The sequence below is a fragment of the Coregonus lavaretus genome (assembly GCF_964263955.1).
Source record: "Coregonus lavaretus genome assembly, chromosome: 8".
NCBI lineage: Eukaryota > Metazoa > Chordata > Actinopteri > Salmoniformes > Salmonidae > Coregonus > Coregonus lavaretus.
In genome coordinates this window covers 19,931,096-19,951,810 of record NC_139995.1, presented here as the reverse complement: position 1 = coordinate 19,951,810, position 20,715 = coordinate 19,931,096, and the positions used below count along the sequence as shown (strand labels likewise).

Here is a 20,715-nt window from a genome sequence, read left to right as displayed (position 1 = left end):
TTATTGAATGGGGCCAGTGCATCCTGCACAGGGTTGTGTTCATGTGATGGCTGTTGGCTAAAGCAGGGCAGAGTTCCTCTATTTGCTGCAGAGGTGTCTCTGCTCCACAGCAGTGGTAATTGTATACATGGTGTGCTGTGCAGTTTCCCAGTGAAATAATGGTGACCTGAGATGGGCTGCCTGTGACAGTCGTCGGGCAGGTCTCATCTCTCCCTCTCCAAGCCTGACTGGAGCTGCAGTGTCAGGCCCCGGCCACTTGGTGGCAGCGGCGCGCAAATTGTCCTCAAATATTGATTTTGCTGCTGAGAGCCGTGTCGGACGGACCCATGCACCTGGCTCATCTACAGCCCACAGCCCACTAAACATCCCTCCAGAGAGCAGGGGAGATGAGGAAAGAAAGAGAGCGAGAATGAGGGGGAGGGAGGAGAGAAAGAGAGCCATCCTCTGGCTTAACTTTGCAGAGCAAACACAAGACCTCAAGCGTACAAACAATCTGCAGTCTCTTCAAATTGTGTTTAGTACTGTTTTTCCGTATGAATATTTGTGTGTGTGTGCACTTGTGTGTGTGTCTGCAGGCACGTGTGTGGACTTGAAATGGACCAAAGGAGTTGAGAGAGGGGGAAAGAGTGTGGCATTGTGACAATAAGGCCCCTTATACAGTAGAACCTAAAAATACATGTCAGTGGTCCCAGGAGAGGGCTAGTGCTATCCAGGCCTGGGTAATGAGAGAGTGGGGCTGCCACTAGCCTTGCTGTCCCCAGCTCCCTCTGGTCCATGGCTCAGCACTGGAAATGTACCAGCTCAAATAGATTTATCATAGCTCTCAAAGCAGCCAGTCTGAAGGGCCTCTCCTCTCACTCTGAGAAGGGCAGCCATCACAGGTCTGGCCCTGGGTCTGACCAAAAAGAGAGAGAGAGATGGAGAGAAAGAGAGGCGGGATAAGGGAAGATTGATGGAGAGAGAAAACATTTTGGATGAAAATGCAAGCAAACAGTGGCCTGTAAAATAAAGAGTTACCAAAAATATTGTTTAAAAAATGGATGGAGAGAAGGATTAGTTTGAGATTAAAAACATGTTATTTCCTTGTCAAACTGAAACACGACACAAGCAGAACCATGTTTTAATGGTTTATGGGTGCTCTATTTTACAGTTTACATAAGAGATGTCACAGGTATCCACTCTCAGCTTTCAAATGTTTCTGGACAGTCCACAGTTAGTGACAAGCAGTATTTAAGGCTCTTTAAAGGTTTAGTTCCCACAAATATTTAACTTATTTTATGGAAAACTAGAAAGTAACCTTCAGATCTAGAGAGTCAGTGACCAAATGATGTCCAGATTACTTGCTTGTTATCAATTAATGAAAGTATATAGTTAAATATGTTCAAGGTGAACTATCTCTTTAATCTGAGCCATGGATTAACTTGTATTAACCTGCAACTCTACCAGGGAGAAGGACGGTGTCATCTCTACAACATCAGAGGCAAAACTCTTAAAAAATATCTTCCTCTCTTTAATTTAATGTGACATCACCAGCAAAAGACTAGAAATAACAACAACAAAAAAAACATTCCAAAAACGGTCTTCTACTAGTGCAAATATCTTACATGAATTTTTTATATGTTGTTATGATCCTTCTTAGCAACCCTAATTAGAACTGTTAAATGACTCGAAACATCTCCATGGTAATGAGCTGACCCACAAGAGTAATTTGACAATAATTTGCGATTCACGAGTGATGAACTCTTCCCCCTCCGAGCTCATGAATAGAAAGTAATCCTGATAGAGCAGCGACACTCCACTCTATAATCAGAGTAGTTCAGGATCGAGTCCAACAGCCAAAGAAACACACACTAACACGCTGTCTGCGGCTCTGGTGCCAACACATTCACAAATGCTTCGTCAAAACAGCCATAGATTACAACTCCTCAGACACTGGTCAAAACCACCCCTATTTGGATCTCCCCATTTGTCTATTAACAGGCCGAATGTCTTCAGATGCAGGCTTCCCAAAAGTCTTCAGACGTAGTCTTTATTGACCATAAAGTATACACCCTGGGTATCTATGAAGTCTATAGTCCATAGCAGTTTTGGGCAGTACGTGTGACACGTTACCTCGGTGTCTCTGTCCATCAGAGAGTGTTTTTTATTGTTCTTCCGTTTTTGTCACACCTTGGTATAATGGGATGACTGACAGTCTTCCGTCAGTCGACAGTCTAAGTGTCTCAGATATGAGTGCCGTCCTTTCTTTACATATGGAATTAATAGTAGAGAGATTTGGTGATGTCGCTGCTTAGTGATTCTCTTGCTATCGTGTGACCTACAAAAGAGAAAGCAAAGAGCAGAAGATAAGAGAGTTGAACCAGTGACACAGAAACATACAATTATCTTTGAGTGACTTAGCAAATGACACAGCAGGCACCGCTACAATATAAAACCTCCCACAGCCCCCCTCCAATGATGGTAGTTGGAACTGACGTCTATGAACCAGTGTATTTCCACTGTGTAAGTGATAACCTTCATTCTACAGGGCCATCAGAGCTAGACGCCCTCAGGCATCTACACTCCTGCAACGTGGAAGTGAGAGAGAGACAGAGAGACAAAGAAAGAGAGTTAGCGTCACACACACACATCGAACGCAGAGATAGATAGAGAGAGAGAGAGAGAAAGAAGGTTACAGATAGACAGGGGGAGAGAGAGAGGTAGCGAGTCGCTGGAAGGAACAGTTGCCGTGGAGTCGGTTTCGTTGCAGCAATCTCCTGTGACATCTGCCACCAAGTCTCCTAATAGCTGTGCTCCTATTCCACACTGAGCAAATGCAGAATTAATGTCCATTGATGAAGCACAGTTCCCCCTCGCTCCCTTACCCTCCCTCAACAGCTGATTGGCTAGACAGTCAAAGAGTGAGAGAAAAACCGATAGAGGATGGTGATGACGTCACCTTTCAGTCTTCCAGTTGTTCAGAGACCCAGGGTTATTAATTCTAACGGCAGTCTCTTAGCGGCAATTCATCCTTCCGTCTATCCCCCTCACCAATATAATTAGGACTTAATTTGAAAGCCTCCATGGATCCCCTAGCCATAATGCTTTCTAATGAATGCGACAGATGTTCGGCTGTTATTCCGTCTCTCTGAGCAATTACTCTTATTGTGCCTGTATGCTCCCCACAACTGTTTTTCTTTTTATATTTCACCTGTGAGTAAACCACACCTGCTCCATCCCACAATACACACACCCACACCCCGTCCATCAGTCAGACCCTTCAAATTAACTTTCACACATCAAACTATTACTGTTGAAAGGCTGTGAAGGGCCTTCATTAAAATCAATTTATCTCATATAAACAACAGTGATTACCATACTGCTTGTCTGGTTTACTGTTACAGTCTGTACATACAGTATGTGCAGCTTTGTCTTGTCTGTGCCATCCATGTTCCATCCCTCTTACCAGATCTTTACAAACAATGCTCACTTGGGGCTCCACATCTTTACAAACAATGCTCTTTTCTTCCATAGTCTTCCCATTTATGTCACATAAATTGGGGCTTTATTGGCTATTTCTGATCAAACATTTTTACATTTTACATTTTTAGTCATTTAGCAGACGCTCTTATCCAGAGCGACTTACAGTTAGTGAGTGCATACATTATTATTACTATTATTTTATAAAAATGTTCCATACTGGCCCCCCGTGGGAATTGAACCCACAACCCTGGCGTTGCAAACGCCATGCTCTACCAACCGAGCTACATCCCTGCCGGCCATTCCCTCCCATACCCTGGACGACGCTGGGCCAATTGTGCGCCGCCCATGGGTCTCCCGGTCACGGCCGGCTATGACAGAGCCTGGATTCAAACCAGGATCTCTAGTGGCACAGCTAGCACTGCGATGCAGTGCCTTAGACCACTGCGCCACTCGGGAGAACCAAAAACCATCCTGTATTTAGAGGATTAGCCTAATACACTACTGTACCTACACTTCTGTCCAATTTTTGCTATCTTTTAAAACATGAAAACAAGTGTAAGCTTCCTCATCTTAAAAGCGTGTTTACGAGACGGTAATTGAGAAAAGATGCTGTATGGGAGAAAGGTTGTCAATTTAATCGACATCAAACATTACTCAAGCTGGAGAATGTGATAGAACTAGCAGGCTTTTCCTAATTACTGTATGGACTGCATGGGTTCCTCAAGCTTTTCCTAAATACTGTGTGGACTTCATGGGTTCCTCAAGGGACACGTTCTGCTGTAAATACTGATAGGATCTTTTCTTTTGGTGCTATTTTCAGATTGGATATTGATTCATGAAGGAATATTATTTTGTCATCATTTTTATTTTGTCATTATCAAATACTGTATTAATTAATTGCTAAATAATCATCATAGAAGCTCAAGTATTCTTCAGTATCACCAAAGTAAAAAATAGTGACAAGCCAAGGAACCTCTCTCTCTCTCTCTCTCTCTCTCACTCTCTCTCTCTCGCCCCCATAATCATTCACATACAAACACAAACACACACACACACACACACAGAGATAGAAAGAGTGGAAAAGGACCCTGTCCTCTCACCTTGGTGGTTTTGACTTTGTTCCCAGTGTTGCAGGACCAGCCGGTGAGGTCAGGGAGCACCTTACATTCCTCTCCCTCCATGCAGGGGTTCATCTGACACCACCACTTCTGAATCACGATGGAGGCTGGAGAAGAGGGGGCAGGAGAGAGAGAGAGCACTGAGACCTGATACTGAGAGGGTGGACAGTTCAGGGCAGAGCAGTGTGCAGAAGTGAACTGGCATGGTTAGTATGGAGAGAATAGATTCTATAGAGAGGAGAGAAATCTGGAAGTAGGAGTAGATTGGTTCAGCCACAATCAGTATGTATTTACCCATTCATATAACAGACGTCCATCTGTTAAAACCACAAAAGCATTCTATCATACAACCTTATTAAGTGAACATTGTGAAATGGAAACATTTCAATGCCTGCATTTCTTGGAGGGCCCAGTGTGTTTGGCAGGAATCTATGCATAAAAGACGGTATTTGGATCAAGAATCAGATATACAGTGGGGGAAAAAAGTATTTAGTCAGCCACCAATTGTGCAAGTTCTCCCACTTAAAAAGATGAGAGAGGCCTGTAATTTTCATCATAGGTACACGTCAACTATGACAGACAAACTGAGAAAAAAAATTCCAGAAAATCACATTGTAGGATTTTTTATGAATTTATTTGCAAATTATGGTGGAAAATAAGTATTTGGTCAATAACAAAAGTTTCTCAATACTTTGGTATATACCCTTTGTTGGCAATGACACAGGTCAAACGTTTTCTGTAAGTCTTCACAAGGTTTTCACACACTGTTGCTGGTATTTTGGCCCATTCCTCCATGCAGATCTCCTCTAGAGCAGTGATGTTTTGGGGCTGTCGCTGGGCAACACAGACTTTCAACTCTCTCCAAAGATTTTCTTTGGGGTTGAGATCTGGAGACTGGCTAAGGCACTCCAGGACCTTGAAATGCTTCTTACGAAGCCACTCCTTTGTTGCCCGGGCGGTGTGTTTGGGATCATTGTCATGCTGAAAGACCCAGCCACGTTTCATATTCAATGCCCTTGCTGATGGAAGGAGGTTTTCAATCAAAATCTCACGATACATGGCCCCATTCATTATTTCCTTTACACAGATCAGTCGTCCTGGTCCCTTTGCAGAAAAACAGCCCCAAAGCATGATGTTTCCACCCCCATGCTTCACAGTAGGTATGGTGTTCTTTGGATGCAACTCAGCATTCTTTGTCCTCCAAACACGACAAGTTGAGTTTTTACCAAAAAGTTCTATTTTGGTTTCATCTGACCATATGACATTCTCCCAATCCTCTTCTGGATCATCCAAATGCACTCTAGCAAACTTCAGACGGGCCTGGACATGTACTGGCTTAAGCAGGGGGACATGTCTGGCACTGCAGGATTTGAGTCCCTGGTGGCGTAGTGTGTTACTGATGGTAGGCTTTGTTACTTTGGTCCCAGCTCTCTGCAGGTCATTCACTAGGTCCCCCCGTGTGGTTCTGGGATTTTTGCTCACCGTTCTTGTGATCATTTTGACCCCACGGGGTAAGATCTTGCGTGGAGCCCCAGATCGAGGGAGATTATCAGTGGTCTTGTATGTCTTTCATTTCCTAATAATTGCTCCCACAGTTGATTTATTCAAACCAAGCTGCTTACCTATTGCAGATTCAGTCTTCCCAGCCTGGTGCAGGTCTACAATTTTGTTTCTGGTGTCCTTTGACAGCTCTTTGGTCTTGGCCATAGTGGAGTTTGGAGTGTGACTGTTTGAGGTTGTGGACAGGTGACTTTTATACTGATAACAAGTTCAAACAGGTGCCATTAATACAGGTAACGAGTGGAGGACAGAGGAGCCTCTTAAAGAAGAAGTTACAGGTCTGTGAGAGCCAGAAATCTTGCTTGTTTGTAGGTGACCAAATACTTATTTTCCACCATAATTTGCAAATAAATTCATAAAAAATCCTACAATGTGATTTTCTGGATTTCTTTTTCTAATTTTGTCTGTCATAGTTGACATTTACCTATGAGGAAAATTACAGGCCTCTCTCATCTTTTTAAGTGGGAGAACTTGCACAATTGGTGGCTGACTAAATACTTTTTTTCCCCACTGTATTATTTTACAAGGCTTTTGCATGTCACATAATCAGTATCACCTGGTGTGTACCAATTACAACCATGACATACTTCAATATAACATGAAAGGTGTCTGTTCAAGACATAGTTAAACATGATCCATTTCATTGGTATGATGTCAGATCAGACAAAAGTAACATGACTGCACAACACATTCAATCACTTTTCTCAAATACAATGAAGCAAACACACACACATACACAAACACACAAACACACACGCACAGTTCCAACAACATTCATAGACAAACAAACAGATTTGTCTTCACACCAAAAAAACAGTATGTGTATGACATGTTAGATTTTAAAGGAGAAGTTCATATGCTCCTTTTGCAGTGCCAGGGCATGGATAAAACATGAGCTAAAGCTTAAAAAAACACCCAAATGCGTCCTTTTAGAATTGGCTGCGCTCTCAGTATAGTGATGCAGGTCTTTAGATGTTGTACACATTAAATTGTGTGATTCCGAACTTTATCCACAACGTTATATTCCATTTTGTGCAACTCGAGCCATTCTTTTTTGTATGCGCAGGCACGTGCTATACAGAGAAGTATCACAGATTGATAGGGGAAACTGCTAGAGTGGCACAAAATAGAATATACCATTGCGGATAAAGTTTGGAATGACACAATTTCATGTGTACAACATCTAAAGACCTGCATCCCTATACTGAGAGTGTTGCCATTTCTAAAAGGACATATTTGGGTGTTTTTGCAGCTTTTGTTCATGTTTTATCCACACCCTGGTACTGCAGAACGAGCATGAGGAAGTTTATTGCTGGTTGGGGTAGGTTTCTCAAAACCAAGTGAAATCAACCAAAATAGAGATTTGGTTATATAAAATATGAACTTCTCCTTTAACCTCTACAGGATCGGTGTCCCGTTTACGGGACGGTTGAGCTAACGTGCGATAACGTGATTAGCATGACTGTTGTCATTAACAGCAAACTTTCCAGGACATAGACATGTCTTATTTGGGTAGAAAGCTTAAATTCTTGTTAATCTAACTGCACTGTCCAATTTGCAGTAGCTATTACAGTGAAAAAAGACCATGCTATTGTTTGAGGAGAGTGCACAACAACATAAAACGTATCACGGCAACTGGTTTGGTACATTTACCTCTGAAGGTAAATAATGTACTTACATTCAGTTGACCAATTTGGCACATTTGGGCAGTCTTGATACAAAATAGTCAAAATAGCAACGGACCAAGGCGCAGCGTGATATGCGTACATCTTTTAATGAGTACTTTATACACTACAACAAAACAACAAAACGATACGTGAAGTCCTAAGGTTAACAAAACACAAACCTCACCGGAACAAGATCCCACAAATGACAAGAGCAAAACAGGCTGCCTAAGTATTGTTCCCAATCAGAGACAACAAGCCACAGCTGCCTCTGATTGGGAACCACCCCGGCCAACATAGAAACACATGAACTAGAACATGAACATAGAACACTAAACATAGAAACTAACACCCTGGCTCAACATATAAGAGTCCCCAGAACCAGGGCGTGACAGTACCCCCCCCCCCCCCCCCCCCCCCCAAAGGCGCGGACTGCGACCGCGTCAACTAAACCCAACATGGGCATTCCGCCTCGGAGGCGGATCCGGCTCCGGGCGTGACCACCACTCTCTAGCTACCCCCCCATAGCGCCCCTGGTCTGGTCCCGCTGGCTGGAGCTGGACTGGACATCGGTGGAGCGGATTGCTTAGGCTCCGGTGTGGAGCAGCTGACCGGTACCTGACCAGGCACCGGTGGAACAGGCACGGGCTGTGCCGGACTGACGACGCGCACCACTGTCTTTGTGCGGGGAGCAGGAACAGGCCGGACCGGGTTGGCGATGCGCACCACTGGCTTGGTGCGGGGAGCAGGAACAGGCCGGACCGGGCTGGCGACGCGCACCACTGGCTTGGTGCGGGGAGCAGGAACAGGCCGGACCAGGCTGGCGACGCGCACCACTGGCTTGGTGCAGGGAGTAGGAATAGGCCGGACCAGGCTGGCGACGCACACCACTGGCTTGGTGCGGGGAGCAGGAACAGGCCGGACCGGGTTGGCGATGCGCACCACTGGCTTGGTGCGGGGAGCAGGAACAGGCCGGACCGGGCTGGCGACGCGCACCACTGGCTTGGTGCGGGGAGCAGGAACAGGCCGGACCAGGCTGGCGACGCGCACCACTGGCTTGGTGCGGGGAGCAGGAATAGGCCGGACCGGGCTGGCGACGCGCACCACTGGCTTGGTGCGAGGGGCAGGAACAGGCCGGGCCGGGCTGGCGACGCGCCCCACAGGCTTGGTGCGAGGGGCAGGAACAGGCCGGGCCGGGCTGGCGACGCGCCCCACAGGCTTGGTGCGAGGGGCAGGAACAGGCCGGGCCGGGCTGGCGACGCGCACAACAGGCTTGGTGCGAGGGGCAGGAACAGGCCGGGCCGGGCTGGCGACGCGCACCACTGGCTTGGTGCGGGGAGCAGGAACAGGCCGGACCGGGCTGGCGACACGCACCACTGGCTTGGTGCGGGGAGCAGAAACGGGCCGGACCGGGCTGGCGACGCGCACCACTGGCTTGGTGCGGGGAGCAGGAACGGGCCGGACCGGGCTGACGACGCGCACCCCTGGCTTGGTGCGGGGAGCAGGAACAGGCCGGACCGGGCTGACGACGCGCACCACTGGCTTGGTGCGGGGAGCAGGAACAGGCCGGACCGGGCTGGGAACACGCACCACTAACTTATTGCGGGGAGCAGGAACGGGTTGGGCCGTACTGGGAACACGCACCACTAACTTAGTGCGGGGAGCAGGAACGGGTTGGGCCGTACTGGGAACACGCACCACTAACTTAGTGTGGGGAGCAGCAACGGGATGGGCCGTACTGGGAACACGCACCACTAACTTAATGCGGGGAGCGGGAACGGGTTGGGCCGTACTGGGAACACGCACCACTAACTTAGTGCGGGGAGCAGAACCGGGTTGGGCCGTACTGGGAACACGCACCACTAACTTAGTGCGGGGAGCAGGAACGGGTCGGGCCGGACTGGGAACACGCACCACTAACTTAGTGCGGGGAGCGGGAACGGGTCGGGCCGGACTGGGAACACGCACCACTAACTTAGTGCGGGGAGCAGGAACGGGTTGGGCCGTACTGGGAACACGCACCACTAACTTAGTGCGGGGAGCAGGAACGGGCCTGACCGTACTGGGAACACACACCACTGGCCTTGTGCGGGAATCAGGAACGGGCCGGACCGGACTGGTGACACACACCACTTGCTTGGTGCGAGGAGCGGGACTGGGTTTCCTCATAAACCTCCGCTCCCTCTGCTGCCTACTCAGTTCCTCTCGCCTCCACACTCTCCTTCTCCCTCCTGACCAATGGCCCCCGTAACCTGGTGGCCTCCTCTCCTAGTCCACAAACTCGCCCTGTAGCTGCTTCCAGCAGCCCCGTCGTCCATGCCGTTTGCCCCCCCAAATAATTTTCTTGGGGTTGCCTCTCGCCTGTCCGACGACGGCCCGGTTGGCGCCGCTTCTCCTCTCCTGCCTGGACATCCTCCCTCATCGCCCTCCGGTAGCGGACGGCCTCCTCCTCAGTGATCTTCCCCCAACCGAGGAGGACATCCACTAGCGTTACCTCCGGCGTTTGCTCCTGGACACGCTGCTTGGTCCTTAATTGGTGGGATCTTCTGTCACGCTCGTCGTAAGCAACGGACCAAGGCGCAGCATGATATGCGTACATCTTTTAATGAGTACTTTATACACTACAACAAAACAACAAAACGATACGTGAAGTCCTAAGGTTAACAAAACACAAACCTCTCCGGAACAAGATCCCACAAATGACAAGTGCAAAACAGGCTGCCTAAGTATGGTTCCCAATCAGAGACAACAAGCCACAGCTGCCTCTGATTGGGAACCACCCCGGCCAACAAAGAAACACATGAACTAGAACATGAACATAGAACACTAAACATAGAAACTAACATCCTGGCTCAACATATAAGAGTCCCCAGAGCCAGGGCATGACACCAGTATTGCAATGCTTCACTGGATCAATCTGAAACTTTGCAAACACACTGCTGCAATCTAGTGGCCAAAATCTAAATTGCGCCAAAACTGCAATATTATATTGTGGCCTTTCTCTTGCATTTCAAAGATGAAAAAAATAAATAAATAATGGTATTATCTTTTACCAGATCTAATGTGTTATATTCTCCTACATTAATATCACATTTCCACAAACTTCAAAGCGTTTCCTTTCAAATGGTATCACGAATATGCATATCCTTGCTTCAGGTCCTGCGCTACAGGCAGTTAGATTTGGGTATGTCATTTTAGGCTAAAATTGAAAGAAAGGGTCCGATCCTTAAGAGGTTAACCTATAAATATCAGCACAATAGGCACTGACACAGATCTTTACTTCTATGCAAAGACCTTTTTCCTCTCAATCTGATTGTCTACTCATACTGCTCTGCCTTGTACTGTCCACCCTCTCAGGCCAATCAGTGATCCATCCCATCTGACCTCCTATCTAGATGTCTAGACGGCTAAAACCAGGCAGGAAGATCTGTTTCCATCCATCTAGCTATTCTTCCTTCTTCACTACTGCGATGGGGGAATGAGGGAGTCATGGTGTGTACTCTCGAGTACGAATCCAACTTTGATAAGCCAATCAATTAGAAGAGGCAAATTATTGTGGTTTAGAGGGAGTCTCCCATCAGGTCCTGTTTTACAGCACATTGTTCCTCACAAAGGGAAGAGAAGGGGGTGAAATCTGCAGCAAAATGGGCTTTAAATGGAATTATGCAAAAGTCATGAGCAAATCCTCTCAAGCGTCGTGTAAGAACCCCCGACTGAGAGAGATAGAGATGACTGGAGGAGTTCACCAAGACTGCTTCTTTCCAATGAGTGAGGGAGTGAATGAATGCATAGAAAGAAAGCGAGAAAGAAAGAGAGAGAACAAAAGAGAGAGAGTGAGTAAGTGAGAGAGAGAGAGAGAGAGAGAGAGAGAGAGAGAGAGAGAGAGAGAGAGAGAGAGAGAGAGAGAATTGAGGGTGAAAGTGCGGAAGAGATAGATGCAGAGAGAAAGAAAGAGAAACAGAGAGAGCATAAACGAGGGAGCGAGAGGACGATACCTTTCATGAAGACTAAGAGTCCCCTCCATAAATTACGCTTAGCCTGGCAGGGCACTCCAGAGAACATGCTGTTATGACGCACGAGCTCGGTGGCAGTAAAGGGTTCTAAAAACCAATGACTGTGTAATGGTCGTTAATGTTGCCATTATGGTGTCTGCCGTGGTGCTTTACGCTACCACCATGTTATTTAGAGCTAATGAGCATGGCCTGAAGAAGAGCCATTAGAGTTGGAGTTCTCAGAGACTTCATCTCACGTCCTGTGACATCGCAGACCTGCCTGTCATTCTGCAGAATGGACAGGAGTGGCTAATACCTTATGATGTCATGGTACAGTCAGTGGCTGTTGGATGGATAGCAACAACAGAACACCTAGAGGAGCGCTGATGAACTACGGTAATAAAGGTAAGTCCTGAGAGGTGCTGACATGGACTAGTCATTAATTCAATCAATCAATCCAATTTATTTATAAAGCCTGTTTTACATCAGCAGTTCACACAAAGTGCATTTACAGAAACCCAGCCTAAAACCCCAAAGATCAAGCCATGCAGATGTAGAAGCACAGTGGCTAAGAAAACTCCCTAGTAAGGCAGGAACCTAGGAAAAAACCTAGAGAGGAACCAGGCTCTGAGGGGTGGCCTGTCCTCTTCTGGTTGAGCCCGGTAGAGATGATAAGAGTTCATGGCCATTAAGGCCAGATTGTTCTTCAAGATGTTCAAATGTTCGTAGATGACCAGCAGGGTCAAATAGCCTATCTGTTCATCATAGGCTACCACATAAGGTGCACTGCACTTACTCATCCATGTATCATGTCAGTGATGTGTGCAAATAAAGCAACTTAATTTGGGGTCTGTCTGGAAATATGAACCACATTTTTCAGAATCTCTTCTCCCAGAGACAGACAGGTGTGACTGAGATCCATCTCTCTTCATCAGCAGTTGGTGATGAGTCTGATAGTCTATCGACAGAATGACCACCATTATTTCACAGAGAGCAGTGTGTCGCTACTATAGCTAGCTACCATCCAGAAGCCATAATCCACGTGTCATGAAACATCTGACTACTGAAGCTTCACTCAGAAATTAGTCTAAACTTCTCCAGGAAATATCACTATGTCTGTTGAGAGCAGTTGTTATTAAGTCAAATCAAATTGTATTGTAATAGAGACTTCTGTGAATGCCATGACAATGAGCAAGTTAGTGTTGTCTTCTCAAATCCCTAGCTTTGTTGCTTGTCTCAGGGGGTGTTTCTAAATAAGGTATGTGGGGAGCCATGCCTAAAGGCTGCCTAGAGGATTAGACAGAGATGATGCCAATCCACCGCAGCACTGACACGTCACAGCTCACAACAGATTCAATCAGTCTGTGAATATACTGCCTGTCAAAACATCAGGTTAAGTGTGTGTGTGTGTGTTGGTGTGTGTGCCTGCGTGCGTGCGTCAGCACCCAGAGCTGGATCGTACCACACTTTCCTTTGTCCCTGTTTGTTTCCATGACTCCAGCCAGCATTGGTGTTGAAATGTTTCTGACATCATGTGGACAAAGATGAAACTGCAGCTGCTCTTTTCTGTTCTCCTACCAAAGTATCACCCATGGTTGTCCACTATCGGCATATCTATTTATTATGGACATTGAAATGTGAGCTATTAAAATCAGATCCAACATTAACATCAATGGATTAGAATTCCAGGGCTTAAAAACAAAGGTGTCATTGTACGCTGATGATTCATGTTTTCTTTTAAATCCACAACGTGAATCCCTCCACAGCCTCATAGAGGATCTAGATACATTTTCTAACCTCTCTAGATTATAACCAAATGATGATAAATGTATTATATTACGTATTGGATCACTAAAAAATATAATTTTTACATTACCATGTAGTTTACCAATAAAATGGTCTGATGGTGATGTGGATGTATTCGGAATACATATCCCAAATGAAATAAATGATCTCACTCCAATACATTTTAATCGAAAGTTAGCAAAAATAGATAAGATCTTGCTACCATGGAAAAGTAACTACCTGTCTATTTGTGGAAAAATCACCCTGATTAACTCTTTAGTATTATCCCAGTTTACCTATTTGCTTATGGTCTTGCCTACGCCTAGCGAACAGTTTTTTAAATTATATGAGAAAAAATATTCAATTTTATTTGGAAGGGCAAGCCAGACAAAATTAAACAGGCCTATTTATATAATGAATATGAATTCGGAGGACATAAATTATTAAATATTAAAGCATTAGACCTATCACTAAAGGCTTCAGTCATACATTTACATTTACATTTAAGTCATTTAGCAGACGCTCTTATCCAAAGCGACTTACAAATTGGTGCATTCAACTTAGGATAGCCAGTGGGACAACCACATCTTGATCACAGTAAGTACACTTCTTCAAACAAGCAGCTGTGAGCAAAGTCAGTGCAATCAGGGACAACTACATCTCGATCACAATAAGTACATTTCTTTAAACAAGTCAGTGCTAGCAGGTGAAATAAGTCAGGTGTTAGTTTAGACAAAAGACAGTGGTAGTAAATGGGGGGTGGAAGGATTACTATTATACTATTCCAGGTATTCCTTAAAGAGGTAGGGTTTCAATTGTCTCCAGAAGGTGGTCAGTGACTCCGCAGTTCTGGTGTCGTGGGGGAGCTTGTTCCACCATTGGGGTGCCAGAGAAGCGAATAGCTTTGACTGGGCTGAGCGGGAACTGTGCTTCCGTAGAGGTAGGGGGGCTAGCAGGCCAGAGGTGGATGAACGTAGTACCCTCGTTTGGGTGTAGGGACTGATCAGAGCCTGAAGGTAAGGAGGTGCCATTCCCCTCACAGCTCCGTAGGCAAGCACCATGGTTTTGTAGTAGATGCGAGCTTCAACTGGAAGCCAGTGGAGTGTGCGGAGGAGCGGGGTGATGTGAGAGAACTTGGGAAGGTTGAACACCAGACGGGCTGCAGCATTCTGGATAAGTTGCAGGGGTTTAATGGCACAGGCAGGGAGCCCAGCCAACAGCGAGTTGCAGTAATCCAGACGGGAGATGACAAGTCCCTGGATTAGGACATGTGCCGCTTTCTGTGTAAGGTAGGGTCGTACTCTGTGAATGTTGTAGAGCATGAACCTGCAGGATCGGGTCACCGCTTTGATGTTAGCAGAGAACGACAGGGTGTTGTCCAGGGCCAAGGTTCTTTGCACTCTGGGAGGAGGACACAATGGAGTTGTCAACCGTGATGGAGAGATCATGGAGCGGGCAGTCCTTCCCCGGGAGGAAGAGCAGCTCCGTCTTGCCGAGGTTCAGCTTGAGGTGGTGATCCGACATCCACACTTCTATGTCTGCCAGACATGCAGAGATACTATTCGCCACCTGGTTATCAGAAGGGGGAAAGGAGAAAATTAATTGTGTGTTGTCTGCGTAGCAATGATAGGAGAGACCATGTGAGGATATGACAGAGCCAAGTGATTTGGTGTATAGAGAGAATAGGAGAGGGCCTAGAACTGAGCCCTGGGGGACACCAATGGTGAGAGCACGTGGTGCAGAGACAGATTCTCGCCACGCCACCTGGTAGGAGCGACCTGTCAGGTAGGACGCAATCCAAGAGTGAGCAGCGCCGGAGATGCCCAACTCGGAGAGGGTGGAGAGGAGGATCTGATGGTTCACAGTATCAAAGGCAGCAGATAGGTCTAGGAGGATAAGAGCAGAGGAGAGAGAGTTAGCTTTGGCAGTGTGGAGAGCCTCTGCGACACAGAGAAGAGCAGTCTCAGTTGAATGACCAGTCCTGAAACCTGACTGGTTAGGATCAAGAAGGTCATTCTGAGAGAGATAGCAGGAGAGTTGGCTAGAGACGGCACGCTCAAGAGTTTTGGAGAGAAAAGAAAGAAGGGATACTGGTCTGTAGTTGTTGACATCGGAAGGATCGAGTGTAGGTTTTTTGAGGAGGGGTGCAACTCTCGCCCTCTTGAAGACGGAAAGGACATAGCCAGCAGTCAAGGATGAGCAAGGTGAGGTAAGAGAGAAAGGAAATGGTCTGGAGAAGAAAGGAGGGGATACAGTCAAGCGGGCAGGTTGTTAGACGGCGGCCGTCACAAGTCGCAAGATTTCATCTGGAGAGAGAGGGGAGAAAGAAGTCAAAGCATAGGGTAGGGCAGTGTGAGCAGGACCAGCGGTGTCATTTGACTTAATGAATGAGGATCATATGTCTTCAACCTTCTTTTCAAAATGGTTGACGAAGTCATCCACAGAGTGGGAGGAGGGAGGGGGAGGAGGAGGAGGATTCAGCAGGGAGGAGAAGGTGGCAAAGAGCTTCCTAGGGTTAGAGGCAGAGGCTTAAAATTTAGAGTGGTAGAAAGTGGCTTTAGCAGCAGAAACAGAGGAAGAAAAAGTAGAGAGGAGGGAGTGAAAAGATGACAGGTCCGCAGGGAGTCTAGTTTTCCTCCATTTTCCGCTCAGCTGCCCGGAGCCCTGTTCTGTGAGCTCGCAATGAGTCGTCAAGCCACGGAGCAGGAGGGGAGGACCAAGCCGGCCGGGAGGATAGGGGACATAGAGAGTCAAAAGATGCAAAAAGGGAGGAGAGGAGGGTTGAGGAGGCAGAATCAGGAGACCGGAGGGAGAAGGATTTAGCAGAGGGAAGAGATGATAGGATGGAAGAGAAGAGAGTAGCGGGAGAGAGAGAGCGAAGGTTGCGACGGCGCATTACCATCTGAGTAGGGGCAGAGTGAGTAGTGTTGGAGGAGAGCGAGAGAGAAAAGGATACAAAGTAGTGGTCGGAGACTTGGAGGGGAGTTGCAGTGAGATTAGTAGAAGTACAGCATCTAGTAAAGATGAGGTCAAGCGTATTGCCTGCCTTGTGAGTAGGGGCGGACGGTGAGAGGGTGAGGTCAAAAGAGGAAAGGAGTGGAAAGAAGGAGGCAGAGAGAAATGAGTCGAAGGCAGACGTCGGCAGGTTAAAGTCACCCAGAACTGTGAGGGGTGAGCCATCCTCAGGAAAGGAACTTATCAAGGCGTCAAGCTCATTGATGAACTCTCCAAGGGAACCTGGAGGGTGATAAATTACAAGGATGTTAAGCTTGAATGGGCTAGTGACTGTGACAGCATGGAATTCAAATGAGGAGATAGACAGATGGGTCAGGGGGAAAAGAGAGAATGTCCACTTGGGAGAGATGAGGATTCCGCCACGCTGACCAGATGCTCTCGGGGTATGCGAGAACACATGATCAGACGAGGAAAGAGCAGTAGGAGTAGCAGTGTTTTCTGTGGTAATCCATGTTTCCGTCAGCGCCAAGAAGTCGAGAGACTGGAGGGTAGCATAGGCTGAGATGAACTCTGCCTTGTTGGCCGCAGAACGCCAGTTCCAGAGGCTGCCGGAGACCTGGAATTCCACGTGGGTCGTGCGCGCAGGGACCACCAGATTAGAGTGGTAGAAGCCACGTGGTGTGAAGCGTTTGTATGGCCTGTGCAGAGAGGAGAGAACAGGGATAGACAGACACATAGTTGACAGGCTACAGAAAAGGCTACAATAATGCAAAAGAGATCGGAATGAAATTAACTAAACATCTGGGGAAGCGAGAGAGCAGGGCCTCCCTCGACTAACTCCCGCAGAACAACTTGGCAGAACTGTCTTTGTTTCAGGGATAGTTTTTGTTTTGGGGACAGCTGCCGCTGAACAAAGAGGTTGTGCTAATAACACTAAGCTAATTGCCTAGCACAAGTGTAGCCACTCCCTCTCCTATTGAGTTGTAACCTGCAGAGAACAAAAGAAGTGGCTGGACCTGCGTCCAGTGTGAATGGGTAGCAATCGCTTCTTAAGCAGACTGGGTAGCTTACTAACTATGACAGACAGACAGAACTAACACAGTTTACAAGTTAAAACAATTCCACTTACAGAATCAAGCAGGATCCTTCCAAGACTATTTGTTGACATACAAAAGTTATACTTAAATCCGAACTGGTTCTCTAGCAAATTGGTAAGATAAGAGCGTCTTCTAAATGACATAAATGTAAATGTAATGTAAAAATTATCTCACCCCATGTTTAATAATGGCCTTTTCCCCTATATTCAGATTACAACCTCTCACTTCCAGTTATTTGAAAAGGAAATAATCTCCCAAATATCACTATTTAAAAAACAAGCCATAGAAAGTTGGTTGCAATTTCAATTGAATCCTCCAGAAATGACAGAACAAATAATGCAACAAATATTGTTGTTAAACTCAAATATACTAATTGATAAAAAATGTTTTAAAAAGGTATAATCTTGTATATGATATCATCGGTAGGACTGGTGGAGTTACGTCGCACATGCAGCTAACAAAAACATATGGAAATGTCTGCTCTACCCAAAATTACAACCAAATAATTGCAGCATTACCGCAAAAATGGAAGAGGGAAGTGGAAGGGGGAAAAAGTAAGGAACTCGTCTGTCGGCCCTGCATTAAAGAACATAATTGGTTAAAGAAAATTGTGATAAATAAAAAAGTATACCAGTTTCATTTAAGGACCAAAGGATTGACAGCCGTCCCATATAGATTGCAAAATAGTTGGGAAGAGATTTTTGACGTACCGATTCCATGGCATAGTGTTTATGAACTGATACGCAAAACGACGCCAGATTCAAAACATTGAATTTTTCTGTTTAAATTATTATACAAAATTCTTGCTACCAATAGAATGTTAGTTATATGGGGGATACAATCTTCCCAGCTCTGCAGATTTTGCTGCGAAGAGACCAAATCATTTGATAATTTGTTTTGGTACTGTCCATTTGTGGCTTGTTTTCGGTCACAGGTCCAAGAATGGCTGAAGGATTGGAATATTTACCTGGAGATAACCCTGCAGATAACACTACTGGGTGATCTGAAAAGTCATTGTCAATCGATCAATAATATAATAATACTTTTAGCAAAAAAAAATTTTTTAAATTAACAATCTGTAGAAACAATGAGAATAGAAGGGTTCAGAACTATTGTGAAACATCACAGTACAGTTGAAAAATATATGGCAAATAGAAATCCAATATGGATGGTGTTAAGAGATAGATGGGAAGTGTTGAATGGAGTTGAAGGATAGGACTAATAACAACTAACAACAACTAATAACAGTAAGATAACTAATGTAGGGCATGCTGTGTCCATAATAAGTATATAGGTTATAGGTTGAGAGCTTTTGTGAAGGAGCACAGTTGGAGAGATATGGCATATAGAAGCAAACCGGATGGACATCATGACAATGATCAGAGAGGTTGAGGGTTGAGGAAGTTCAGGAGTAAAAACAAACAAAATATAATGCTTGTAAAAATTGACTGTGTTCATAAAATGTATATAGTATGTATAAGCTGGAAGTAGAGGCCTAAGCGTTGTTGTTCACTAGTTTACTCCAATTAGGGAAGGGGTAGTGGGGTTGGAAAGTAATAAAGGGAAATATTTGCGAGATAAAAAAACATATGGGGGATTGGAAGTGATCTAACTGCAATTTTAAAATCTAACTGCAATTTTAAAGCTGATTTACCCCCCAAAGAAACTTACAAAATATATATATTTTTAAATACAACAAGCATCACCCATGGCAACATAGATTAAACTATCCTAACTGATGTGTTTTGTGTTACACTGTGCTAACAACATGTTAACAGCCACAAAATGAGAGTCTCACAAGACATTGTTCTCTGAAGGTACACACACACACACACACACACACACACACACACACACTGTCATATAGGCTGTCTCATTACTGTCTGCTAGCTGCTAACAGGCCTTTATTGGTGAAAGAATGGAAGAACAACAGTTGCCCATCTGCTGCTAGTGGGCCTGTTTCCGTCTGTGTTCCAGTTATAATGTGTGATAATTAGTTTTTACCACAAACAAAACAAAATGTGCATGACATAATACATGATGTTTCTGTTCATTCAAATCTAATGTAGGCTACTTGACCTGAGTAATGTAATGCATTTAATAAAAATACAAATAGCAATAGATCATTTACAATTCAACTTCAGTTAGAGTTATTCAACCTCTCCCCTTTCGTCTATATGTCTTGTAAACATAACAGCAGACAAGTCATATTATTCTAGGTATTTTCCTGAAGGCTACATTGACTAAATTTGATCCCAATGGACTGCAAAGGCATGATACAAAATGCAACCAAGCATGAGGCTTTTAGAGTGTTCATCAATTAATACTTAACAAATGCTGTGGTAGAACTGTGAGTACAATGATGTAATATTATGCATGTCTATATGTCATCACAGGCCTAGGGAGTATGTGGTGGCAGTGGGGTAGATGTATTGTGTGTATGTGTGTGTGTGTGTGTGTGTGTGTGTGTGTGTGTGTGTGTGTGTGTGTGTGTGTGTGTGTGTGTGTGTGTGTGTGTGTGTGTGTGTGTGTGTATGTGTGTGTGTGCGAGCGTGTGTGTGCGCGTGTTTGTGTGTGTGTGTGTGCGCGTGTTTTTGTGTGTGTGTGTGTGTGGAGGCTGGTGGGAGGAGCTATAGGAGGACGGGCTCATTGTAATGGTTGGAATGGAATAAATGGAACGATATCAAACACATCAAACATATGGTAACCACATGTTTGACTCCGTTCCATTATTCCATTCAAGCCATTACAATGAGCCCGTCCTCCTATAGCTCCTCCCACCAGCCTCCACTGTGTGTTTATGCGCGCTTGCGTCTGTGCATGTGTGAGTGTGTGTTTGTGGGTGGACAAGGGGTTCACATGTTTTATCTATTGCGTTTGTTTGGTAGGGACAATGTACAACAAAACATACATCTCAGAATTTGAGAAGTGATGTGTTACACCAGATTTAACTGACAGCTAATTAACATCGGCAGTCCCCATGTACTGTACTGTATGTGAGCAGTCCCCATGTGCACTGTACTGTATGTGAGCAGTCCCCATGTGCACTGTACTGTATGTGAGCAGTCCCCATGTGTATTGT

At 45.6% G+C, this 20,715-nt stretch overlaps 1 protein-coding gene across 1 annotated transcript in view; it reads right to left on the bottom strand.

The window, feature by feature from the left end:
* Nucleotides 1-2,305: 2,305 nt before the first annotated feature.
* Nucleotides 2,306-20,715, bottom strand: part of LOC311133963 (chemokine-like protein TAFA-4) — a gene marked incomplete at both ends in the record, with an annotated part of 47,042 nt that continues 28,632 nt past the window's right edge. The window contains 2 exons of the mRNA XM_084167592.1: nucleotides 2,306-2,317; nucleotides 4,563-4,687. Of these exons, the coding sequence (XP_084023718.1) occupies nucleotides 2,306-2,317; nucleotides 4,563-4,687 (137 nt within the window). The remainder of the gene's footprint in view (nucleotides 2,318-4,562; nucleotides 4,688-20,715) is intronic.